The following is a 27,723-nucleotide window of genomic DNA, read 5'->3' as shown; positions in this document are numbered from 1 at the left end:
TACTGGAAGCTGTCAGTGAAGTCAGCAAAGGGAGTCCAAATTCTAGAAATCGTAGAGTAGGCCTATCCACAACATTCATTGTTGTTTATATTCTCTAGACGTTACAGAGGAGTACACATAAAGATTTGGCAACATATAGGGTTTTTCCGTCAAATCAGTCATTATTTTCTAGCTGTTTAAATCAGCTGTATGTTATTCCCTGGCCAGATCTAATTAAACCAGCAATGGCGTTGAAAAGAATCCAGAAGGTGAGTGCTCGCCTGTTTGTGTGTCTGTCGATATCATTAAAATCGTAACGGATCAGCGGTGCGTTCGCAATGGCAAATGGATTTGCTGTTTTATTCGCTCCTTTGTAGATGTATCTGCGTTTGTGTTACACATGAAAGGACTTTCCTCCTGTTCTCTATCCGATCAAAAAGGCACAGGCTGAATACTTAGACAAAGACGGATGGTCATGGTGGGGGATTGCATTTGACGCATTGGGGCACTCTTCTGACCACCGCGAGCCTGTACATTAGGAGCAGATGGGAGAATAACGTTGACGATTTGGATCGTTTTTCTAGCTTGTTTGCTTTGTTTTGTTTTGCGTAGCAGGCGATTGCATCCACCAGCAGGCTTGAGGCCGATACGTTGTAGCAAATGGACAGTGCACAATGGTAACGTGCGCGCCGGATAGGAGAGGGGTGGATATGTTCGAGATGTTCTCATTATATTAACATTTGGTTTATGTTAGTGGGCTGGGTTCTTGGAAAAGTATTGAAATGGTAAATTGTGTTGCCTTCTCTGCCTTTCTTTCGTCATGAATGAGTGGTTGCTCTTGGGGTGATGCGCAGGCGTGATAGATGGCTGCTGCTCGCCACTTGCCAAATACTGAACCCCAATGTCAATGCTTCCATATATGGACGGGCAACTAGGGCAGTGGGGCAGCTGAGGGTATTTTTAACATATTTCACCAAGCTTCCGAGGAGGCTACCCGTGTGTTTTCACAGGAAAATACGATAGAAATGTAGAAGCGGTTATGTCCTCCACGACCATTTTATTAAATCCATGTTTCGCTGCCTCCTTCTCAGGTTGCGCAAGGCCACGCGCGCGCGATAGCCCCCGAAAGTTTCCCAAATCAGTGTTCCTCATAAGCAGGCTAGTAAGTCTATTAGGACTAGGGTAAGGTGCCCTCACCGAGACCTCGATAATAATAAAAGTTTAATGAATTCGGGACATATTCCAGAAATAGTGGTCCTGGACCCATCTAAGAAGGGCCAGTGAGTTTCTAAATAGAGTGGCACTGATAGTGTCGAATGACATTGCATAATGGTCATTCTGTGGTGATCTTAGATTACACAGACCCAGAGAAAAAGTCACTCTCTTCAATTGGCGTAGCCTTCTTAATGTGATGTTTCACACTTGGAATTAATAATCAATGATTTCCGAACTCAGACAAGTTGGATACGGCTACTACATGTGTTTTGTGTTGCCTTTAAACAGACAGTGTACTATTCCGGTTTTTAGGCAGCTGTTGGGGTTAGGTTGAAAACGTCCACAGATAGAGCTGCCATGTTTGAGCGGCATGACCTTTTCTCTGAGTCTTGTGTTACACTGTGAGACCACTTGAGAAATATTTAGAAAACACAATGTTTCCAACCCCACAACTGACTACAACATCACAGATTTTGCAAAGATATAGCCTTGCCTACATTTAGGCTACACTTACCAACAACTAGCCTACATATCTGACCTGGCCATCATCTGGAAAACTGGAAGTTTTAGAACTTAAATCATTTAAGAACATGCAGTAATACATTTTATCAATTGTGTAGCCCAGTGGTTCTCAAACTTTTTGTGTGAAGTACCACCGGAGAAAATATTGAGCTCTCCGAGTACCACCTTGACAACCAACAGTAGAATATCGCAGAGTATTTGCCAGTCAATACAGAAGGGCTCATAATGGCATCAACTATGGTCACATTCAGTGCAATACAATTCAATATCACAACATGTGAGACCAAAGAGACATTTTCAACTGCAACAACATGATCAGCCTTCAAATCAATGCACAAAAAAAATAATTCTTCCAAGTACCATCAGAGATGTCTCAAGTACCACCAGTGGTAAATGTACCACAGTTTGAGCACCACTGGTGTAGCCTATACTACACCACTAGTACATGATATTACATTTTACTGTAATTACTGTTATTCCATTGTACCTAATGAAGTATATAGACTGTTGTTACTGGAGGAAAAACTATAAAACCCTGTAAAAAACACCAGAACACCACAAATTTGATCCAAATACCACAGAATCGACAGATCATAGGCTAACACAGGCTTACTGGTCGGTCTACTGGTTACTCAATGAAGTTACCTGTGTTGCAAGGAAACAGTGGCAGGGTTTTCTACTTTTACTTTGACATCTCTGACTAATTTTCAACATAGTTATACTCTCAGGGAATTCTGGAGATTAAATCCTACTGTGTGTCTTTTAAAAACGGCTGAAGTGAAACTGAAAGTGTAACAGGGGCGTATAACAGGGAAGGGAAACACAAGGCCAACGGATATGTATCATAATGTATCATGTGAATTTTATTACGTTGGAAACATTTCCAGACTTGAGCCTGCACTACTCCCTAGGTTCATGAGGCAGCTGCCCTTTCTCCCTGTAGAAAAAGTGGCTGTAGTCGTAGTAGTGTGCATTGACAGTGATGTACCGTAGTAAGCCAGACAATTAGTCCTAAATAGTCCATTTAGTCCTTAGGCTAGGAAATGGTCCTGAATTTTAGTTCTCCTTTATTTCGCTTAGTACATGCCCCTTAACCCATTTTAGCCTGATGACTCGTACAGTATATCACGAAAGTGAATACACCCCTCACAGTTTTGCAGATGTTTGAGTATATCTTTTCATAGGAAAGCATTACAGAAATGTAACTTTGACACAATGATTAGTGACCTTTTAACAACATATTTAACCGCTTAAATTTCTTGTTCACTCAGAAAAAAACAAAATACAGCCATTAATGTTTGAACATGTACTCACAAAAGTGAGTACACCCCAGATTAAAATCCGGTAGAGAAGGGGCTATGTTGGCTCGAATCGTCTCGAAATGAAACGAAATGAAAAGGGATGACAAGGGAGGTCATCAGTGTGCGTTTCAACCTTTCTTTGCATTGAACTTTTACATTTTGAGTCTGCATTTGGCTTAAATGGATTGGTGTGAGATTTGAATGCAATCCTATGGAGAATATCATGATCTGCTTCAGTAGTCACAGTGCATGTTGACATGTATGTTTCTTTTAGGTGTATTTCAGATTGCCAATGTTGACAGCATTCATGCATCCCCAAACCATGTCAGTCCCACTACCATGCTTGGCTTATGAGAGGATACACCTTTTTTGTACAACTCACTTGTTTACCACCACACATGCTTGACACCATCTAAAGCAAATTTGTTTATCTTGGTCTCAAGAGAGATGAACAGACCAAGGATATGGATCACTGGAACCATGTTGTGTGATCTGAAGAGACCAAGATAAACAAATTTGCTTTAGATGGTGTCAAGCATGTGTGGTGGTAAACAAGTGAGTTGTACAAAAAAGGTGTATCCTCTCATAAGCCAAGCATGGTAGTGGGACTGACATGGTTTGGGGATGCATGAATGCTGTCAACATTGGCAATCTGAAATACACCTAAAAGAAACATGCATGTCAACATGCACTGTGACTACTGAAGCAGATCATGATATTCTCCATAGGATTGCATTCAAATCTCACACCAATCTATTTAAGCCAGATGCAGACTCAAAATTTAAAAGTTCAATGCAAAGAAAGGTTGAAACGCACACTGATGACCTCCCTTGTCATCCCTTTTCATTTCGTTTCATTTCGAGACGATTCGAGCCAACATAGCCCCTTCTCTACCGGATTTTAATCTGGGGTGTACTCACTTTTGTGAGTACATGTTCAAACATTAATGGCTGTATTTTGTTTTTTTCTGAGTGAACAAGAAATTTAAGCGGTTAAATATCTTGTTAAAAGGTCACTAATCATTGTGTCAAAGTTACATTTCTGTAATGCTTTCCTATGAAAAGATATACTCAAAAATCTGCAAAACTGTGAGGGGTGTATTCACTTTCGTGATATACTGTATATGTTGTTTGACCTTTGGTGCCTGGAGCGACATATACGCTGCATTCAGGCTCTTGAGATTTTAGCTTTTTAAATAAAAATGTGTCTGTGTTACAGCTGACTGAACACATTCTAATGCAAGATGGGGGTCTTGGGTTTTAATGCAACTTTTTTCATGTTTTTATGTGCATCAGAGGCTGAGATATTTGGGTTTTTATAGGCTCAGGGCAACTTTCTCAACAAGGGCTTAGGCATTCAGCAGGCATTTTTTGCAGGTGCTTTAGGCATCAATGGGTTAAACAGACAGTAATTATGCATGTATTGCTTTCTAACACTCTAACTCTATTATAAAGTGTAACCACAGTAGTCTAAGGAATAAGTAACTAGCGAATAGTCTTAGTAGATTAAGGATCTAACGAATAGTCTTAGTAGAATAGTGTGCTTCTTCCACAGTGGTGTGGTTGGCCAGGGAGTTTTCTTGAATAAGTGTGCTCCCATGAAAGCCCAACTTGGAAACTCCCATTGTCATTGTGACACAGCACTCCACAGCACACAGTGCTCACTGCACACAACACCTCACAGCCCCAAGGGAGCAGTACGGCGGCAGTACGATTCTTAGGGTACCTCAGTCATGGAGAAGGATGGGGGAGAGAGAGCACTGTTATTTACTCCCCCCACCAACCTGGCGGTTCGGGACTCGGGAGTTAAACCGTTGGTGCAGTAGGCCAGGGAATGGTCTGGAGTAAGTGGCTTGGGAATAAGTGCTCTTTGGCGTCATTTCACGTGAAATCAGACACTTTGGGACCCGACCGACCCGGATTTCAATCATACTTGCTGTGCCTGTTTAGTAGCAAGGAAGCACCCCAGAACTGCATTTGTGTGAATCTGACACCAATATTAAGGGAGAAACAGACCAGCAAATGTTTACATATGAGGGTAGGACACTATACATTCAGCCTTGATTATAGCAGTCAGTGTAAGTCACAAAAAGATGTCTGAGCTGTTGTTTGAAAGCTCTTTTCTGGCTCTACAAAGTACATAAACAGCATGGAATACAACAGCCTTCAGAATATGAATTATGATGCATTGAAAAATGAAAAATTGAATATAAAAAAAACCCGTATGTTTTTAAATGGCCGGTTTCTTGTCTAAACATAGCCTGTAAGGTTATAAACAACCTGAAGGTTATAAACAACCCTGAAAATGGGTTGTTTGGTTCCTTATTCATTTCAGAGATAACGGGACATAAAGGTTGAAATGAGTTGTAATAAAGTGGTAATAGAATAGTGTCAGGGACTGGCCTTCTGACATAACGGGCATTTTCCGGGTGGGCCCTGCACCCTCGCCGGGTCCTATTCCAGGTACTCAAAAACTACATAGCTTCTGCCCATTGTCAATGGACACAGTGGAAGCTAGACCATTTTCAGCATTCAGAGAAGGCAGAGTTGAAAGAATAATCTCAGTAAATGTTTTTTTTTTTTAAACGTTCAAGCATCAAAGGATATGTTGTAGCTGTATATGATGTCAACTAGTGGCTAGCATGTGTTGAGGAATGTATGCCGAGCACTGGAGAGGTGAAACTGAACTTCCTGCAATCTCATGGACCATCTCCATCCTTCACATATTCCGATAGACATGCTGTCATGTGATATTACTATGGTATCACCATATTATTACTAGGTGATCTGTGTGATGCCATATTTCAGAATCCCATTATCTCTGAAAAGAATAAAGAACCAAACACCAGCATTTCAGGGGTTGTTCGTGACATTGCAGGCTACGTTTACGGTAGGGACACATACACGCGAATTTGCGAACTTTGCCATTCATTCCTATGAGAGAGGCGAAGGCAAGCGATGGCGAGGCGAAGGCAAGCGATGGCAAGCGAACAGGAGCGAAGCGAAGCGAAATTATTAAAGAAAGTTTAATGTTATGCAAATGAGGAGCGAATTCGCCTGCCACGGCCCAATCAAATCAACAACATAACTGTTCCATTCCATTTGATTCGCCGCGACGACCTGATGACGGTTGGATTTCCCCTCTCATCGCTTCGCCTTGCTTCGCCTCCTATGTGTCCCTACAAAGGAACTGGCCATTTTAAAATATATATATTTTTTGATATTCAATTTTTTATTTTTCAATTTATCATAATTCATATTCTGAGGGTTGTTGTATTCCATGCTGTTTGTGTAATTTCTAGAGCCAGAAAAGAGCTTTCAAATAACACCACAGACATCTTTTTGTGACTTACACTGACTGATATAATCAATGCTGAATGTATAGTGTCCTACCCTCATGTAAACCTTGGCTGGTCTGTTTCTCCCTTAATATTGGTGTCAGATTCACACAAATGCAGCTCTGGGATGCTACCTTGCTACTAAACAGGCACAGCAAGTATGATTGAAATCTATGACGGTCGGGTCCCAAAGTGTCTGATTTCACGTGAAATGACCCTTTGAGAAGTTACAAGCTTCTATGTATGGCAGCCATCTAAATGTCAGAGGGAGCAGAGACACAGGAGGTTTGCAGGGGAGGGGAATTGGCCCCGCAGAAATGTCTTATCTGATTAAAGCACTAATATTACCAGTAGGCTTCACTTTGGTGTTCTGTAAAAAAAGGAGTTATTTTGTGGAATCTTGGGAACACTTTAGAATGGGGTTCGCATGTTAGCCAGTAATGCATCATGTCTAAAGCTATGCTGCCTCATTGTCCACAAGCAAAATGTGTGAATACACACAAATAATTGATTTGGGTCAACGCATGTCACTTATGCAGACAGTTAAGCATGACTAACACGTGAACCACACCTTTTCTTTTTACTTTTTGGGACATTCTGAGCAAAAAAATCTTTCATTACTCTTGAGTTATTGAATTCATGAGCACATGACAATAAATGTCTTGTGTCCTTGTATACCATTCTAACGTGCTACACATTTTTGTATGAAGATGGATATTTATTAACATTGTCAAGTTTAGGGCTATGATGTTGAACCTCCAACCAAAGTCGTCTTTAACTGACTGACACATACTTTATGGTAGTGTTGCGTACAGTAGTAGAACCACACATTTGAGGACAGACGATGTAAAAAACATAACGATATGAGTAATCTTTACTGTACCAATTAGTACATATTAGTACCATTAGTAGATATACCTGATTGTCGGTTTGATTTTCTTTATTTTGTTACTTTCTCCAATCTAGTGTTAATCATGCTCCTGACTTCATTGGGTAACCTGGGAAATCGTTGTTGGCCTAAAGCTGTAAAGATTCAAGATTTCAACATACATTAATTTTGCCCCAAAAGGAAATTTGTCCAGGACTTGCATACATATGCCACATACTCTAACCCACAACAACAAAATACAGAACACACCAAACGTGGTCTTCTGTAGACTCCCGTGCTTCTATTCGGCCAAACCTCAGGATTGAATGTATTTGACAGAAATGGATGTGTTTGGTAAACAGCTGACAACCTGTCCTGTCCTGTCCTGTCCTGTCCGGCCTGTGCTCCTGCTTGGCTAACTTTAGAGACACGCAGTACAGTCAGTATGGCCTGTTTCTGGCCCAGTGACTCAGAGTTAATCTAACACACTGTTTTCAGCCTGACATGCAACACCAGCAGCCCAGCGGTGACAAGGTCAGGGTTACTCACCAGGCCTAAGACATGGTGGTGGCCGTGGTGGCATATCGGAGTATGGGAGTCACAAAAAATCTGACAAATGCTGCCCTTGGAATGACTGGGTTTGATAAGAAAATGAGGACCCGTATTGGACAAATAAAGACTAATGCAAGTGCAGATATTCAGTATACATACCGTATATTATATTGCCAATGCATACGCATTCACATCCATCTGCTTTTCAAATCGGTTTGTTCATGAATGAAGCAGCAGTGTTTGTTTCAAGTGCAAAGCTATAGTGCACATAGATACGTAGTACTGTATGTTGCCTTGCCTGTGCAGCATTTCCTGTTGGTAGTTTAAGTAATCCCATAAACGCTCCATTACACATGCATGGCTTGATTGGAGGCCAGTGAAAATGAACTATTTCCAACTGCTCGATGGGGCAGGTTTAAGACAAAGACACGCTAGTTCTGTCAATGGCCACCATGCAGCGGTGGGCCCAGGATTTTTTCGTTGGGGTTTCCGAAGAGTTGCTGATTGAATGAGAGGGGTTGCTAGTCAATGTAAAGACATTTACATAGACAGTTTTTTAGGATTGTTAGATAGTTGCTTGGTAGTTGTTTGGGGTTGCTGCGCATTTCTGAGGGTCGCTATAGCCATTGAGAGCAACTCTTTGACACTGCTTCTGCCCTCATGTAAGCTAAGACCAGAGAAATATGTGGTCTGATTGATTGCAGCTTTGACCAGTGGCATACAGAGGCATTTGAGAGTTGTGTGATCATGCCCCGTTCTTTCAGAACCCTGAACTTATATCTTGGTCCAAGGCTCTGAGAGCTTTGTAGTTAGGCCAGGCTAATTCAGATATGTAACCACACATTAGGAAGGTGCTGTGGCGTAGGACGCCATCTCTCTCTCTCTCTCTCTCTCTCTCTCTCTCTCTCTCTCTCTCTCTCTCTCTCTCTCTCTCTCTCTCTCTCTCTCTCTCTCTCTCTGTGATGTCCTATACATTCCCCACTTTCCTTTCAGATAAAGCCCTAGAAAATGAAAGAGGAAAGAAGCATACAAGGACAACAAAGGAACCTTCTGAGATTTTCAAATAATCCAATTAGGGCTGTAACGATACACTCAACTCACGATTATGACATTTTGTAGGTAGAATAGATTACAAGAGGCTACAAATGATTTTTAAAAAGTTAAAATATAATAATGATGATGATTTGAGCTTGGAAGCACCATCACTTCATATCATGTGGTAGTTTTCTGGACTGATGGGTGTCAGTTTTGAAAGGGTGTATCAGGATACAGTATCGTGAGTCTGTGTATCACGATTTCTCGGTTCGATACAATGTAGTTACAGCCCTAAATCCAATATATACTATGAAAACATATGAGGACACGAAGCAGAGTCAATAAAAGAACACTGATAAAGGTCATCAAGTGCACTGGCCCCGTATGACATCTGTCCAAGTGAGCTCATCTAATATCTCTCTCTCTCTCTCTCTCTCTTTCTCTCTCTCTCTCTCTCTCTCTCTCTCTCTCTCTCTCTCTCTCTCTCTCTCTCTCTTTCTCTCTCTCTCTCTCTCTCTCTCTCTCTCTCTCTCTCTCTCTCTCTCTCTCCTATATGTACAGGAGCTGACAGACCTGCAAAGGGATCCTCCTGCCCAGTGCTCAGCAGGACCAGTTGGCGAGGACTGTAAGTTGTGTGTGTGTGTGCGTGTGCGCGTGCGTGTGCGTGCGTGCGCGCGCGCGTGTGAGAGAGAGTATATGAAAGGGAGAGAGAGAGAGAGCGAGAGAGACCTGCCAATACATCCAGTTTCCTGTAAAAGACGCCTCCCCATTCTCTCTCTCTCTCACACACACACACTCCTAACCCAGCTCCCACCCCACCTCTCCCCATATCCATCTCCTCCAAGCACTTATGTGACATGGAAAAGTAAAACATTTTAAATTCGAGGTCTGTCAGTGTAAGTGTGTGCCTTGTCTTGGTCACACTTCACTAGGCTGCTGGCACAACGCCACTGCAGCTTCGGCACCAAATGGGAGTCAGTCTGTGTATAAGCAATGGTGCGCCGCCAACTTCTTGACTCCCCCAGTATGTACGTCTGACGGCCATGATTTAACACAGATTTTTTGCTGTCGGCCCAAGTTTAAAACGGCGACTGTTTCTAGGTACTGTACAGAACCGTGCAGCAATAACCAGCACAGCATCAATAATGCAGCACAGCACATCTGTTTTGATTCAGACCGTACAGCTGTTTAGGTTTAGCGATCTAGCATTTAGCTTTGGCTGCGTCTTCTTTCCCGCTGTCCTTGATTTAACTGGTGTTTAGGTGTTTAGGATCCTCTTTTTCGTTGTTGTTCGTTTTGAAACAATCTTTTCCATTGTTTTGTCAATTTTTGTTTATTTGTGTATATTTCTTAGCATCGTGGTTGTTTATAGACACCACTACAGTATTTATTGATTTAGTCTTTTATGATTCTTTTATGATTTCTCTTTCATTTATCTTTTTTAAGTGTCATTACCACTATCTTATCTGATCTCCTAAGGGTTTTGTCCATTTTGATGCTGCACACATTGCCTATATATAATGCTCTACATGCATGACATTGCCTTCTCTTGTCTGTGTGATGTTTTACAGTGTTCCACTGGCAGGCCACCATAATGGGCCCGGTAGGTAGATCATTTTGCACCTTTCTCTTCCACTTCTCCTCTCTTCGCTTGCCTTGTCATTTCAAATCTCTTACTGTTTTGATGCCGGTCAGAATGGTGCTGGTGCCTGTTCCTGCTCACACGTCCTTTGGTTCGAGATTAGGTGCGAGAACGGGCACCGGCACGGTTCTCTGTCAGACTGAACTCACCAAATGTGATACCCAGAGTTGAGGCAGTGGGATAGAGAAAAAAAAAGATCACAATATCTTTTTCCCGCTATGGCCAGATGTTGACTCAACTTGTTGAACATTAAGACGGGGACAAAATCATCCACATTTACTGTACTGGGCTAGATCATTTTACTCTGGTGTACCACTTTTATCTTTCCACTTGTCCCTGTCATTTGAAATCACTGTGACCGCCAGAGTTCAGTCAGGGGGATAGGGCTTGAAAAGCTTAGATTATCATAATTTATCCCCTTTGGCCAGATGTTGATTCACATTTGAGGTTTAGACTTAACAGTAGAATTTCAAAGCAATATAGCCTTAATTTACAGGACTGGGCTGGATCAATTTACAATTATGTTCCCACTTTTCATCTGTTTCATCCACTTGCTTGTCACTTGAAATCCCTGTGATGGCCTGACTTCAGACGAGGGGATACGGCTAAAAAAAGAGTTTCACAATATATTTTTCCATATTGGCAGATGTTGGCTACGACAATACATTTTGAGTTAATTGAGAATCAAAATGTTTTATTTACTGGACTGGGATGGATCATTTTTTTTACACTTGTGTTCCACTTTTCATCTGTTTGCTTTTAATGAGCCCAGTTAGAGTTGGGTGATATGGAGAAAAAAAGAATGATCACAATAACTTTTTGTGGTCATGATTCTTTGGGCAGCCGTGGCCTAATGTTAAAGGAGAAGGTTTTAGATCAGAGGGTTGCAGGTTCAAATCCCTCCCTTCAATTCCTCACCTCACACCATGACTGAGGTGCCCTTGGGCTAGTCACCTAACCCCACACCACTCCAGGCACTGTAACCAATGCCCTGAGTCAAACTGTTGGGTGTTAATTCTACTGCTTAAGCCTGTAAATAGCATGGACCCTTATGTCTGGTAATGTCTCCTCCACAGAATGACAGTCCCTACCAGGGAGGAGTGTTCTTCCTCACCATTCACTTCCCCACAGATTACCCCTTCAAACCGCCAAAGGTAATTTGTTCATGTCTTCACAGCAGAGCCATTTCATAAGTGTTCTATGCAAGTATTTTACACTCTTTGTATTGAATGTGTTAGTGTATTTATAGTGGCATTGTTGTGATGTTATTGTATTGTAATGCCTATATACTGTATATACTGTCATGCCTATAAGACGTTCTGTGTTCCATTTCAAATTCCGTCTCTGTCCTGTCCAGATGTTTTAACAATGAAGCACTTTATTCTGAAACCCAATTAAAAACAATAATTGCGGTTAGTGTGGCATTGTGTCCTGTTTCATCACTTCTGTGTCTTTACGTGTCTTTTTTATTTCCTTCTTCGGTATGTCCCACAAGGTTGCGTTTACAACAAAGATTTACCATCCAAACATCAACAGCAATGGGAGCATTTGTCTGGATATTTTAAGATCCCAGTGGTCGCCAGCACTGACTGTATCCAAAGGTACGTCCAACATTACTCAACTGTGTTGTAAACAAGGGAGGAAACTTGGCTGAGAGGCACAGTGCATGCTTTACTGTACGCTGTAAAGATAGGCTTTTCTGTCATATGCTTTCTGTCACATTAAAGTTTTTTTCAGGTTTTGTTTTTCATGTATTCTTTCTTCGGTGTACATTGTATGCTGAGATGTGCTTCCTGACATAGAATTGGAGAAAATTAATAAATAATCTCAAATAGTAATTTTAATTTACATTAAGTACATTCATCTATCCTACTTGTGCTTTCTTTCATGTCCAATTGATTACATTGTTTTTCCATGTTCTGTTTTCCAGTTGTTATTTGCATGCATTAAGAAACCTGATGTGTTGATGCATACAGGCAAAAGCCATATGAAGGATAAACAAACACATGTGATAATCCAAAGCACTATGAAGGATAAACAAACATGACTGGCTGATCTGTAAACAACACTAACCAATTGCCAATTAGCCTGCGGGCACAGAGGAGAGAGAAGTATCATTTGATTAGCTTTTGAGATGAAATATCACCAACCTCTAGCCAGAATAGCAATCTCTGACTACTGATAATGGAAAGAGGATCATTTTTAAGGAACTCTATGTAGTTTTTCCATTTGGCCACCCTTGAGGTTGGAATGGATATTGCGTACCATTCAAGCTACACAGAGACGAGTTGTTCCTGCAACTCTGTTTAGTGCAGTTACTGTATAGCACACACAGAGGGGATATTCCAAGAACGGGTGAACAGCGCAGTAATATATACCTGGCTAAGGTAACCTGCAGGGGGTAAACCTAACAATAGATATCTACCACGTGTCAACAAGAAAATTAGGACTTCGAACTCTTTTATTAGGGGATTTACCACTCACCTCAGTTTTAACTTGACCTATTATTATTTTTATTTTTTTTTGATATTTTATTAGGATCCCCATGTGTTACATCAGCTAGTTTTCCTGGGGTCCACCCAGAACATATAACAAACAATACATAAACATACAAGACTACGATATAAATAAACGCAGGAAAATAATTAATCCTTTCTTGGAGTTCACACATTTAGACCATAAAAAAACTCAACATACAAACAACAGTAAAAACACAACTAAACCAAAAGGGAAAGAAAAGTGAAACTATAACTAGACTAATCCCTCCACACAAAATACATAGTATGTAAATACTATTTTACAACAAAGATTAAGTACAATCAGTCATAGAAAATTGCTTAATTTGATCTTTAAAGCTAATTTTACATTGGGTTTTTAATTTGGAGTCGCTTTGAAGTCACAAAGCAGCGAGGCTGCCAGGCACATGTATAGCCCACTGAACACGTACAATAATACACCCCCTTTTGTTTGTCACAACACAACACTCCCCCTCCTAGCCCAGCTGTTGGCCATTCACACATCCTCTTCTGGACACCCCCAAAATAGGCCCCTGTGTCAGAGTGTGGCAAATTAGCATGGGACTTTCACAGTGGCAGGTGGTAACGCTAGCTGCAAATAGCCACGGGTATGACGTGAGCGGTATGGAGACGCGATATATGCTTACAGTATAAGGATGTACTATATGAAGAGTTCATGTGCGAATGCGAAACCCTCTAAAAGCCATTACAAAAATCTGTCAAAGGAACACTGTGTGAGATTTTTAGTTGTTTATTTCCAGAATTCATGCTGCCCATTCACTAATGTTACCTTTTTCATGAATACTTACCACCACCATCAAATTCTAAGTATTCATTATGACTGGAAAAATTGCATTTTTCATACATGAAAAGGGGGATCTTCTCCATGGTCCGCCATTTTGAATTTCCAAAAATAGCCATTTTTAGCTGCAAAAATGACTCTGCTTGGACCATACTAGAAAATATTAGTTTGTTACTTCGTAAACTTTCATGTAAATATCAAATTTGGCAATAGGCAGCCCAGTTTCAATGAGCAGCATAGTTGCAGTACCTTTTTTGACCATTTCCTGCACAGTGTCCCTTTAAAAGTTATCACAATTAAAAAGAAAGTACAAGTCAAGCCCAAGCAGAATCAGATGGACTGATTTTTTAAACGTTAACTACATTTATAGAAATACAGCCTGTTTTTGTAAACTCATCACAAATGCACTCTGGCTTTGCATCTGAACTGTCCATATACTGTCTGTAGTATATATATTTGAACATTCACACACACCCATACATCACACAAATACATTTACTGTATGACTAGTATGTTCCTGTAATTTAAAGGAGTATGCCACTATTTTTAGGCTTAATACAGTTAAAATAGTTGGCTGGGGTTTATAAAGGAGGTAAAGTGTCTTATTTTTCAAGTTAAGCGTTGTCTTGCTTTAAGACAAGTTAAAAGAGAAGCTAGTGAAAGTCAATGGATCCGTGTAGCATTGTAGCCACCTTTATAAACCACAGCCAACGATTTTAACTGTATTAAGCCCCAAAATAGTGGCATACCCCTTTAATCCACAGTGCACAACATACAATGGAACTAATGTGTCTTGGTGTTGCCCTACATCTTCACAGGGTCAACTGCTAGAACTGTGATGAATATGTAGACAAAGCATTCATACATCCTAGAACACATCATTACTGCAACACATAGTCACTTACTCCTATTTCTTCATACGTACTTCAGCATAACTATTTTAATCAGAACATTTCCATGCCCAATAGACAATGCATTTATACTTCTGATCATGTAGCATGTGGGTACTGCAACATGATTCTCAACTCTTACTTCATACTTCAGCAAGATTACTTTAATCAGAAAATGTCCAAGACCTTAGAAAGCACATCTGCACATTTATGAAGTTGCATAATGTGCGTCTATGCATATCAACTTCATCATTTATTTAACAATGGAATTCAAAGAGTGGAGAATCTGAGAATTATTTTTCCCCTCCCTATCTGTCTGAGAGACACCCACTTCCTGTATGGCAAGCTCTCCAGCTTCTATTGCAGTCCTTGCTATGACAACAATGGTTGGTCACACTTCCTCCCTCTCTCTCTGCCATCCTGGAATTTATACATGGTGCACAATAGCACATGTAAAGGTGTGTGTGTGTGTGTGTGTGTGTGTGTGTGTGAGTGTGTGTGTGAGTGTGAGTGTGAGTGTGAGTGTGAGTGTGAGTGTGAGTGTGTGTGTGTGTGTGTGTGTGTGTGTGTGTGTGTGTGTGTGTGTGTGTGTGTGTGTGTGTGTGTGTGTGTGTGTGTGTGTGTGTGTGTGTGTGTGATGACTGTGTGCAAAGCAGCAGCACTTGCCCTTTGGTTGGCTAAAAATAATGCACGCCAGCCAGTGCCTGTTTATGCTAAAGCTTCAGTTTCTCCCCACGCTTCGCCATCCCTTTGCACCTCAACTCTCACAGGAACAACTAGCTGTAAACACACAAGTGACCATTCCATTATCTATGTCGGTTGGTCTGCTGCAATTTGGCTGTGATACATCTACAGTGGTCTGCAGCCACTCTCCTCACTGTACCGGGAATTTGAGGCCACAGATCCACTCTGGGGTGTACAGCAGCTACAAAAACCAAGGCCAGATGTACTGTATACTTAACCCATTGATGCTGTATGCTGCGTGTCCACTGCATTGACCTAGGTGCCTGGAGCTGCATGGACGCTGCATTCAGGCTCATGAGATTTGAGTTTTTAAATTAAAAATGTGGTTATATTAGAGCTGAATGAACGCATGCTAATGCAAAATTTATGTGCTTTGAAGGCTGAGATATTTAGGGTTTTATAGGCTATGGGCACCTTTTCCCAAAAAGGGCTTGGGCATTTAGCTGCGTTTTTTTGCAGATGCCTGAGGCTTAAATGGGTTAAAAGAAGTAATTCCACACACTGTTTGCATCTGGTGCATCAACAAGGAACAAAGCATCATGAGAAACTCAGAGTAACACAGATGTCCTCATATCACGGGTGCTGTCATTTAATCCATAGTGCACGGAATACTGTACAACGGGACAAATGTTTCAATGTAATGCACTAGGGGCATGGAAATGTTCTTGTTAAAGGTGCATTGCGTCAAGTTTTTAGCAGCTTCTTTACAGAATTCATGCTGCCCATTCACAAATGTTTCCTTTTTCACAAATACTACCACCATCAAATTCTAAGTATTCATTATGACTCAGACTGGGAAAATTGCACTTTTCATCCATGAAAAGGTGGATCTTCTCCATGTCCCCCATTTTGATTTTTTTTTTAATGGACAGTCTTAGATGCCAAACTTGCTATACTTTGGTCATCCTAGTAAATGTTAGTTTATTACTTAGAAAATTATATTACTGAAGTTTTATACCGTACAGGCCAAAAGTATGGACTCACCTTCTCATTTATGCATTCTCTTTATTTTCATGGATTTTCATTGTGCATTTTCATGCAGGGCATCAAAACTGTGCATGAACACGTGGAGAATTACGTCCTTACCAAAAAATATCATTCTAGCTGTTGTCCAACAACAATGACAGCTGTCTATCCACCTGACATCGACACGGCACAACTGATGGCCCCACACATTTCAATAAGCTTATTTTTGTCTATTTTCAAATAAAAATGCCCAAGCAGTCATGTCAATCCTAATTGAACATTAAAGTCCTCCAATAACTCACTAGAATTGAACTGGAATTTTGAGACCTAAAACCTAGTTTTAAACACTTGCCAATACAAGGATTTTACAGACATTTTCTTGATATGGTATTGAGTCACAGCCAGTTACTTGGAGAGGTCAAAACTGTGTTGGGAATCTGTGGCAGGGTTTTTCACTTTTACTTTTACTTTTTGTATCACTGGTTCACCTAGATAACCAGCTATGCTGACCAAGTGACCTACTATCAGATCAAGAAATTCGGTCTTGTATTGCTTGTATAAATTAAAATGGACTCGAATGACTGGGTATTTTTACTTGAAAATAGACAGAAGAATAAGCTTGTTGAAACATGTGGGGCCCTCAGTTTTGCTGTGTGTATAAATGTGTCACTGTTTGGCATTTTTTGATATTTTTTAAATAATTGTTCTTGTTTTTTATATATTTTAATTTTTTTGTTAAGCCAAAAATTATACATGTGTTCATGCACCGAAATAATGCCCTCTCTGAAAATGTATTATGTTCTTTAAAAAAAACACAAAAATAAAGAGAATTAATTACATGAGAAGGTGAGTCCATACTTTTGGCCTGTAGTGTGTGTGTGTGTGTCCCTATATAAAATTATATTAATGAAAAGATCACATTTGGCAATAGGCAGCCCAGTTTCAATGAGCAGCATGGTTGCAGACAGTACCTACTCTGGTCACAGTCCTACACAGTGCACCTTTAAAGTAATCATGCTGAAGTATGAAGAAATCATGTTGCCACAATGAATGACCGGAAGGATGTATGGATGTTGTTGTTGAACTAATTATGCTGAAGGATACAGAAGTATGAGTAAGCAATCATGTTACAGTAGTGATCTGCTACAGGGTGCAAATAGGGCCCACTTGGAAAAGAGAGAACTGCCTCAATGTGACTACCCTAGTAAAATAAAGGAGAAATAAATAAATAATGTAAATAAATGATAAAGTCCATATGCATAGGTGCTGGCTTGGATGCACAGATGTATTTGTCTATGGACATGGAAATGTTCTTAGTAAAGTAGTCGTGCTGTTGTGTAAATGTACAGTATATTAGCTACAGTAAGTGCTCATGTTACAGAAGTGATGTGCACAACTTAATAGACAGAGATATTTATAGCAGCAGTTATAACAGTAGGCCTATATGGTGCCGGAAACTGTTCACTTTTAGATGTGTGCCTAAAACTATGCACGCAACCCAGTGCACCGCACATGCGTGCTTAAGGATGACTGGAGCTACACACAATACTGGAGGTACTGGAGTGCAGATAGCCAATGGGGCTCTTATTAATGTTTTCCATCATGGTTTGACTCTACCATGAACTCATCATGGAAGTTCGGAAGATCGGCTCTCTGCATAGGGTACATTGTACAAAATTGTCAAAATTCGCATGGCCACGCATTCATGCACGAAAAGTGCCCTCACACATATCTTGCAGCAAGCATGTCCTCGGCCTTAATGTGTGTAGTACTATGTACTAATGCTGCTTGATTAATAGGCTACTGCCATAATCAAAGCTGCTAACTGTTCAGTGTAGCCACTAGCCAAAGATATTTTACATCTGGTGTAGCAGCATTCAGGAAATATAGGTGGGCTTTGGGGTGCATCCTTCCCTTTGCTGTAACATATTGCTGTACAGTACTTGCCTATTATGGAAACGGATACCAACTTGTTGGGTACTTTTGTCCGGTGATGTACAGTGAATATCAAACATTGTACGCCTTTCTTTTGTCTGATACAAGGCTGCTGTTCATATGTGTGGAGATCCTCTCTCACTCCTTACACCCAGGAGAATTGACCATGCAAGCAGTAAAGTAGGCTACTTGGAAATCCTTGGGGAGATCAATATTGCATTTGAAAAGTCTAGAATTTCTTTTTGGACATGGATTTGATGTCTCTTGTGAAGTGTTTTTGGGTTTCCCATAACAGTTGTCCTGTTTTATTTGTTGTTGTTTTGTAGTCCTGTTGTCCATCTGCTCTCTGCTGTGCGACCCGAACCCTGATGACCCACTGGTACCCGAGATCGCACACACCTACAAAGCCGACAGGGAAAAGTGAGTCGTGAATGTTTATAAAACACAGTAAAAACATAAAACACTGCACACTTGCCTGACTATGTTCTTTTATCATATTCCCGTGCGAGTTTGATGAAGCTGTAGAGGTGAAACGTGTTGTTTCCTCCATTAAGAAAAAAACAATGTCAAGTGCTCAACCTTTTTTCTGTTATAGCATAAACAAGGAAACATGGATATATCTTATGTATGCATGATTTATGCTAATTATTGTATTTATTCATTTTCTCACCTTTCAGGTACAACAGACTAGCAAGGGAATGGACTCAAAAGTATGCCATGTGAGAGCCAACAGAACACATGTCAAAAAACCACTACAAAAGAGGCAAGAAGCAAAGGAACACAGAAAAAATATATATGTTTTAACATTTTTAACACAAAGGAGTTGGAACCAGACAGACAGGGGGACATCATAAATGAAAAAAACAACAACTGACATACCTTTTTGAATTGTCCAAAAAGGGAGAGAACAAAAAACAAACAAACAAAAAACAGACAAACGAACAAACTAATGAAATGGACAGCTCCAGTCCTGGGACTGCCTGGCCCATGTGTGTGACTGTGACGTCTGTGTGGGCTGTCTGGCTGGCTGTTTGGCAATCCGCAGGGTGCCTCTCCGCGTCCCCACGTGTCCCTATCTGTGACCTGGGTCACACCCAAGCGGAGTGGCGCCAAGGTCTGCACGGCACACAGGCCACCACCTCTACTACCACTGTAGTACTGCCCCTACTACCGCCAACGCCACCAGAATCATCACCACAAACCCAGGATAAAAAAACAACACAAACAACCAACAACACTAGACTTTAACTACTCGTAGTGCTACTACTGTTATTGTGGTTCACACATTATTATTATTATTATTATTATTATTATGATTACAATAAGTGTTACTTCTCATGAAACGTTTATTGCGCTTGTGGTCACCATTGTTTTTGTCATCATGGCCATGGCTGGATGGCTGGTGTCAGAGGAGCCAGTGCAGCCATTCTGAATGTTCTTCTTGAAATCGGGGGAAAAAGGAAATAAGGGAGCCACTACTTGTCCTGCTCTGCTTTACTCCCTGCCACAAAGTGGTGCCAGGAGGGTATCTGCTCCATGACTGGCTGTGCGTTTTAATTTTTGTGAGCATACATTTTTATTTTATTTTCATTTTTTTGTTGATTGTATTGTGTCATTTCGGTAACGTGATTTGGATTGTGTTGGATGAGATTTGAGTTCCCTTAGTGCAATGACACTAAGCCTGTGCAGTGCCCAATTATAGATGACCACTGCCGTCACACACACACTACACTACAGTGGGCACTCTCTCTCTCTCACACACACACACACACACACACATCTTCGTGCCTGTTTTTTTCTGGTTGGGCTTACAAAAAAAGAGGCTACCACCATTCTGACCTCAACTCTAGAAGGGTTTAATTTGTGTAGTCTTTCACGGCTAACTGCTGTAGAATGTTGTTGTAACAAGATCTTCTGGTGCTGCGGAAAAACCCGCAAAAAAGCCCTCCCCCCAAAAAAAGAAAAACTTAAAAAAAAATCAAATTTTTTCAGCTATCAGGATAGATGACAGATGGGCTTGGTGAATGGCCGTTATTTAATCTCCAGAATATACAGTATCTTTGATTTGATATATTTGAATGAGGATTGACAACGATAACCCTGTCTCTGGTGACACAGCTGACCACCTTCTTCACAAGGCCAAAATCAGACACTGACGGTAGGCTACACAGGAAGCAGTGGGGTGGATTGCTTCCTCTCGTACGTTTGGTGCTCCACTTGGAACATAGAAGCAGTGTAATAGTGTTCTAATTGGCCACATCTGTGTTTTAGGTCCTTCTAGATCTTTTTTGTGTTCTACTCATCTCCATGCTTTCTCCTGAAATTTGTGCAATAGGCAGAGACCATGTAGGCTCTTGATCTGAAAAAAACCCCTCCTAGCCCCAAACCCCTCACTTTTTACTGTGCACACATCAGGTCGACTTTTATCGTACAGCCTGATGACGTGAATGCTAATAGTCGACCATGAAAATTGAAACCCTTGGGCCACTCAGTTTGGAGAGGAAAAAGTGAAGACTATAGACATTTATGTTTTTTTGTTTTAGTCCTGTGAACCAGCCTTTGACTTTACCCAAAGGACATAACCTCAGTATTGACATAACTTAATGTTACTTTTTATTTTTCATTTTTTTTTTAAAGATGTCTCCCCTTTCATCCATCTGTGAAGTGACACAGATGGGTTAACCTGTGTGAGTGAGTGTTTCCTACAATAACAAAAAATGGAGTATCCATCGTGCTGTTTCATGACACGAGACTGTAACCATTGCATGTGCATGTTACAGTAGAGATCTAAGATGTAGTTTACAACGTAAAAGGATCCATAGCAGACACTATTTTGTGTAAGTAACTCATAAAACGTCTAAAGAAAATATTAGACGGTGCTCTTTCCTTTCAGCCGAGTATTACCTGTACAAAAGACAACTGGAAATGTAAAAAAGAAGAAGAAGAAAAACATGGAAACTGCTCTGCTACACAGACTCGCCTCCATGACAGGACACCATGTTTGTAGTTTATTAACTGTTTGGGAAGGTGCATATTGGGACATGTATGAAGGCAATAGACTCTTAGTACACACTCAACTCACTATCTTTATACTGAAGATGCTTTTTGATTTTATTACTTTTACATATGCGCACCTCTCTCTCTCTCTCTCTCTCTCTCTCTCTCTCTCTCTCTCTCTCTCTCTCTCTCTCCCTCTCTCACTCTCCATTTGGTCGTTCACTAAAACTACTAACTTTTTTATGCATTTCCTTTCTTTCTTTTAAAGGTTTACTATTCTGTACAAACCCCAGCCCAGGTGCTGCAGGATTCGGATATCGTTAGGGTTTGGTTTTCTTACTGTACTCTTTAAGTTTCCCCACCTGCTTGCCCCATCTTCACTGTGTGTTTATTTTTGGATCAGAGGAATGAATCTTGCCATAGCAAAGGGAAATCGATCATGCTGGAAGGAGGAGAGGAGACACTGGGACACGCTTGGCTTTGCACTCGCTTGTGTGGAGGAGAGGAGAGGGGAGGGGAGGGGAGGGGAGGCGGCCCTGTATTCTTGCCTGAGGCTCATTTGACTGAGGTGTCGGCCCAGATAAAAGATGTTACAGTGGTTTTGGATAAGCTTGTCTGCAACCCTGCTTGTTTGTAGTCTTCACCATACACAGAGGTACTCACGCTCTTTGTTTTTGGGGTACTCAAAATTTGCCATTTTGTTCGCCTGAAAAAGGCCTCTCTTCTTTGCTCTTTTTTTCTATTATCTTTGAATATCACAGTGAAGATCTGACTTGTAATATCATTTCATAAGTTGGTATTTAAGCACTGAAATGTTTTTTTCTTGGGTCATTTTTTTGTTTGTTCTGTACTTGATATGCCTTGATAGTTTGAAAAAAGAAAAGTTGACAGAGAACACAGTGGTGGGATAGAAAAAAAAGATCTGATGGAACCTCACAGAACTTAACATTGATGTGGTTTTGCTGTGTATGTGTCCACAGAATTTGTTATTTTTTGAATGTAATCTCCTGAATGCAAACTGAATCTCTCTCTCTCTCTCTCTCTCTCTCTCTCTCTCTCTCTCTCTCTCTCTCTCTCTCTCTCTCTCTCTCTCTCTCTCTCTCTCTCTCTCTCTCTCTCTCTCTCTCTCGATGGATGGAACTGCATTGTTTTTTTGCTGTAGTTGTTGTTCATGCATTGGCTTAAATGTTGAGGAGGTTTGTGCATAGATAACCCTCACTAGACATGGCTGACTGAAGCTCACTGGTTGTGCTCCACGTAGTTTGTGATGTCTATTTATTTATTTATTGTTTTACTATTTATTTTTTTGTTGTTATTGTTGTCGTCTTCCACCAAAATGTTTGAAATGCAGTCAGCGTAGTGTTCACGATGGAGCTTTAGGTGACGGGACGTCACGAGAGGACAGCTTTTAGATGTGCAGAATGGACTACAGGTCAGACACACACACACATACACACACACACACACACACACACACACACACACACACACACACACACTCATCAGCAGGTCAACAATGACCACCTGGGACAGCGGCACGCTTACTTCGAGAGAGAGAGGGAGGAAAAAAGAAAAAAAACAACAAAAACAAACAAATCCAATACTCTCGACAGCCATCTGCGAAATATCAGGGATTTCTGTACCATATGCCTCTCCTGACACCTTCAATAAAAATCTCAGCCTTAACTGTCATTTTATAGCTACTGTATGGGTACTGTAAAGCAGTGTGTATGTATGCGTGTGTGTATCTTTTTTTTTCTTACTTCCCACAAAGGGAACAAAAGTAAGTTTTATTTTGTTTTCTTGCTGTTTTATTTGTTTTGTTTTATTGAGGAGATTACACAGAGAATTTACTTGTCGTTGTATATCTGACTGCGTAGCGCACGGCCGCAATGTGGCTTGTGTGCCAAACTCACCTCTGTGGTTTTTGATTTGTGTAGGATATTATGTACTAAAGACCTCCTGACGTCATCATAACTAACACCCTTTCCTCCCCCTTGCATCCAGTCACAGTCGGTGTCTGACTGTGAACCAGGAAAAAAGACTCTCAAGTTGTTAAAATACATGAATAAACGCTCCTTTTGTTTTACGTGTGTTGTGAAATTAATTTTGTTTTTCAACCGTCTAAAAGGCTATGGGCTTCCATACCGTAGAGGTAGAACATTAGACTAGAGGTGAAATGACAATATGCGACAACGCTGGAAAACGGCAAGTGCAGCTTCCATCTTGTGTAGGTACCTTCAGTCAATGCAAACCAATGGAAAACACGCCCTCCTCTGACAAAAAAAAGACCAAAACTGTGTGAATATCAAGTGACACATTAATCAAAGACCAGACTTAAAATGTCAGGAAAAATATATGAGTCGAGAAAATGTACTATATAAATGTATTAAGGAACACACTTCAACTATTGTCCTTGTATAGTGAGTTGGTGGCAATTTTCACATTAATGAGTCATTTTTTCTCCGTTCATTTACTTTTCTCAGGTACCTCCAAATAATGGCAGCCAGGATTGCTGTGAAGAAAGGGCAGGGCCACCTAGTCTAATGTTCCACCTCTATGTTCCATACTAAACGTTTATAGGCTTCCATACTTCTGTACCAGTACTCTGGCGACTCGGGTTCGATTCTGATCTGAGGTCCTTTGCCGATCCTTCCCCCCTCTCTTCCACTTGTTTCCTGTCACCCTCTAACTGTCCTGTCCTGAATAAAGGTATAAAAGCTAAAAAAGAAAATGTTTTAAAATGGCAATATTGGTATTTTACAAGTAAAGCAAAACTAAAATCCCTTATTCACTATGTTAACATTATGTTTTTAAGAATGAATTAATCATTCAGAATTAAATAGCTCAGTTGAGTTTGCTTTGATCTTTCCTCCTTTGATTTCCTTTGATTTGGTGTTGGCCATTGTTGCCATCTTGGGTACAAGTAAATCTTTGTCTTGCGCTCCTTCCATGTGGCCTCTGACTGTGCGACACCTGGCAACCATAATTTTGATGTAACCCCTTGGCGCCGCAGGGTCTACGTTATAACCTGACTGTCACAAAAATGGTACTAACCAAGACTAAATCTGTTCTTTAAGGCTCCCTGTAATGTCATAGCAGCGTTGATGTGATGTAGTCAAAGTCTTTTCAGCAATGAGTGAACGGCCCTGCCCACTATCTTGCAAAAACATAATTCCAACGTCATTCTCTCATCTGCAATCAGCATTTATATAGGCCTACTGTATATTAATATACTCGTCAATGGCATTCAGGATTTTGAATGGGAGAAAGCCCATAAAAAGTTTTTCTGCATGGGTCGACAAGCACCACTGAGGCACCTGTTAGATGCCGTTTTTGTATTGGGCATTGCAATGTGCATTTTATATAGCCTAGGTTTAAAAAGTATGCTCTTATAATATCTGAATGGGAAGAATTCACACATATTAGATGAAAGGACATCATTTCCAATAATATAATGCAAGAGAAAAAATGGCGTTTTCAGTTGGAAACAAAACTCTTCACTTTTATCCTTAGCCAATAGAGTAAAATCCCACATTCAATTTTGTGTTTCAGTACTCCGTAGTGGTACATCACAACGGCTGTCCCTAACCACGACTACCCATCAGGGTTGTAAAATGGGGCACCTTTTATATAACGCTACATTACACCTTTTACATAACGCTACATTACAGTACATGACATTACACTTACACCTGACGCTCTTACCCAAAGTGATTTACAGTTATTTACAGGATATTGGTTACAACCCATGGAGCAATGTGAGGTTAGGTGCCTTGCTCAAGGGCACTTCAGCCATGGGTAAAGGTGTGGGGAGCGGTAAGGGTGGGATTCGAACCTGCAAACCTCTGATCCTAAGACCACCTCCTTAATCTTTAGGCCTCAGCTGCCCCCTTTATTGGGGATAGGAGAGGAGTAAATATCCAGAAGCCCTCCCCACCCTCCTCCATGACTAAGGCACACTGAGCATGGTGCTGCCATCCCTCTGCACTGCTCCCTTGGGTTGCCTGTTGGGCTGCTCAGTACATAGGCCTACTGTAGGTGAGGCATAAATGCAATTTTGTCGTGGACACTGGGTGCAGTGATGTGATGTGTCATAACGACAATGTGACTTTCCCAGGGAGACTTTCAGTTATGGTTTCATATTATTCATGTAAGAATAGAATAGTATAGCTTATTGGCCACATGGGGTGACTTTTGTGAAGCCTGTTAGTAGTGACATGAATTCACCTATACACTGTAAACCCAGACATCAAATGTACTTACCAAGACTAATTAAAATGCACTAAAAAATAGAAGTTTGATGGCATTTCTGAAGAATACTGAGTATTGACAACTTATTTGAGGAAATAGTTGTTCAGATGAATATGTTTTAGTTGAATGGATTAAATTCACAAGTTTTGGTTATGACCCCGCCTCTTTTTCTTCAGGCTGCACCAACTGGCCTCTACCCAGATGTGGGCAGTTGAATGTATTCCTGCAGTGTGTTTCATGTTAACAGATCGTTTCAAATTTCAACTGACAATATGGCCACGCTGCAGCATCCAATTCTAAATCAGAATATTGCCACCTAGTAAAATTAGGCTATCTTGTGAAGTGCCATTGCACAATTGAAAGTCAAATGCTGCATGACATAATTGACATTGCCTACCATCAACCAGGAACAATGGTAGTGCCCAATCAACCTGTCAATTAGTACCTGCCCTCACTTGAGTACATAGGACTGTTACAAGTTCATTGAATTACTACCTGCAGCTGCCACATGCCTGATTACTCTGGTCACATGGTTAACTTTCACCTCTATAAAAACTCAGACTGTCACAATGCTTGAGTTGCTTGCCTAAATGACTGGTTCGCTGGCTCTCTGTCCGGCTTGTTGGTTAGTGAGCTAACTGACCGACCAACTGACTGTTTGTTGGCCAGCTGGTTGGCTGGCTAACTGACTCTTTTGGTTGACTGTATGGCTGGTTTGTTAGCTGGCTAGCCATACAACTGACTTGTTTGTTGGTTAGTTGGCTGACTAACTGAGTGTTAGTTGGTTAGCCGGCTCTTTGGCTGGCCAGCTGACAACTGACTCTTTTGGTTGGCTGGTGGACTGGTTTGTTGGCTGGCTAGGTATTTAGTTGGTAGTGAGTATTGTGGTAGCAGGTATCCTTTTTGGTGTGTTGCTTACTTGACATTTCAGGATTGTCTAATTATGCTCAACTAGAGTATTCTATGCACACTGGTTAATGTACTATCATCCAAGAGATTACAATAATTAAATGGTAATAATATTGCACATACTGCAGAAACTTGAATTTCTCAGTGGTTATGGATAGTTTGATCTATTAATACAAGAGAGCAGTGTGATGGACTGGTTCCATGCCACAGTTGTCTCAGTCATGGTGAGGAATGGGAGGTGCCACAATAACATGGTAGCTACCTCTTTTGTGGTGATGAATGGAAGGGCGGGATCATGGTAGTGTGGGTAGGGTGACAGTAACTAACGGTAAGTTTAATCGACTGGGAATTTAGTACATTAAACTGGGAATTTTGCATACAATAACTATAGATAACAGTTACTACTGTGGAAGATGGTAGGTTTAATCAATTTGGACTTAAGTACATTTAACTTAAACTTTTACATATAATGAGTATATACAACAGTTGAGGTCACAAAAGATTGTAAGTTTAATCATTCATAATTACTTAGTTTTTCTAGGGCAACCACTTTTCTGGGTTTTTGTAAGTAAACTCAACTTATAAGGTTTTACAGTGTAGAACACCTGTGAAGCCTACATGAAGGAGGCCCTCAGGCCCAGGGGATACATTTGGCCAGTGAAGTAATTTTTTGTTTTCTTTTCTGGATAACGGTATCCAGCCATGAAATAATAAAAGAAAACGAAAAGGATTTTAAGTGTGCGGACCTCTCACTTTGAAACTACAGTCAGCCTTTGTCCTGTACCTTTTCCTGGGATATGCACAATCTTCACCTTCAACCTGTGAGATCATTCCAAATGTGCATTACAGTTGGCATACATACACCAGTAATATGAGTGAGTCCAGACGTGGAACACACTCATATACACATACAGTACAACAGAATATGGCCTGCACAGATACATTTGATTGTTGATTGAGTGTTTGTGAAATTTGCTTCTTAGGCCAAATCCCATTTCTAATTTCTACCCCTTCACCTTCCCCTTTGTCCCTCCAGACGGAGCAGTAAGGGGTAAGGCTTGACATGCAAACCCCTATGAATTGAGAAACCCCTTCAACAATCACAGAATGACAGTCATAGCATTCAATACAATACAATATACAATACAATACAATATCTTTTATTTGTCATTGTGACAAGCACAACGAAATTGTGCATTCCTTGTTGAAGCAAAAATAAATAAAAAATAAGAATAAAATTTAAAAAATGGAATAAAAAG

General features: G+C 40.7%; 1 protein-coding gene across 1 annotated transcript; it reads left to right on the top strand.

The window, feature by feature from the left end:
• Positions 1-23,390, top strand: ube2d4 (ubiquitin-conjugating enzyme E2D 4 (putative)). Its single transcript, XM_063195792.1, has 7 exons — positions 1-248; positions 9,371-9,434; positions 10,381-10,412; positions 11,528-11,605; positions 11,947-12,052; positions 18,631-18,724; positions 18,982-23,390. Exons 1-7 carry the CDS (start codon positions 225-227, stop codon positions 19,025-19,027), a joined length of 444 nt encoding a protein of 147 aa, XP_063051862.1. The 5' UTR covers positions 1-224; the 3' UTR covers positions 19,028-23,390.
• Positions 23,391-27,723: the final 4,333 nt, after the last annotated feature.

Source organism: Engraulis encrasicolus, chromosome 3 (genome assembly GCF_034702125.1).
Source record: "Engraulis encrasicolus isolate BLACKSEA-1 chromosome 3, IST_EnEncr_1.0, whole genome shotgun sequence".
NCBI lineage: Eukaryota > Metazoa > Chordata > Actinopteri > Clupeiformes > Engraulidae > Engraulis > Engraulis encrasicolus.
Note: the sequence above shows the minus strand (reverse complement) of the source record. Positions and strands in the feature narration are given on the sequence as shown.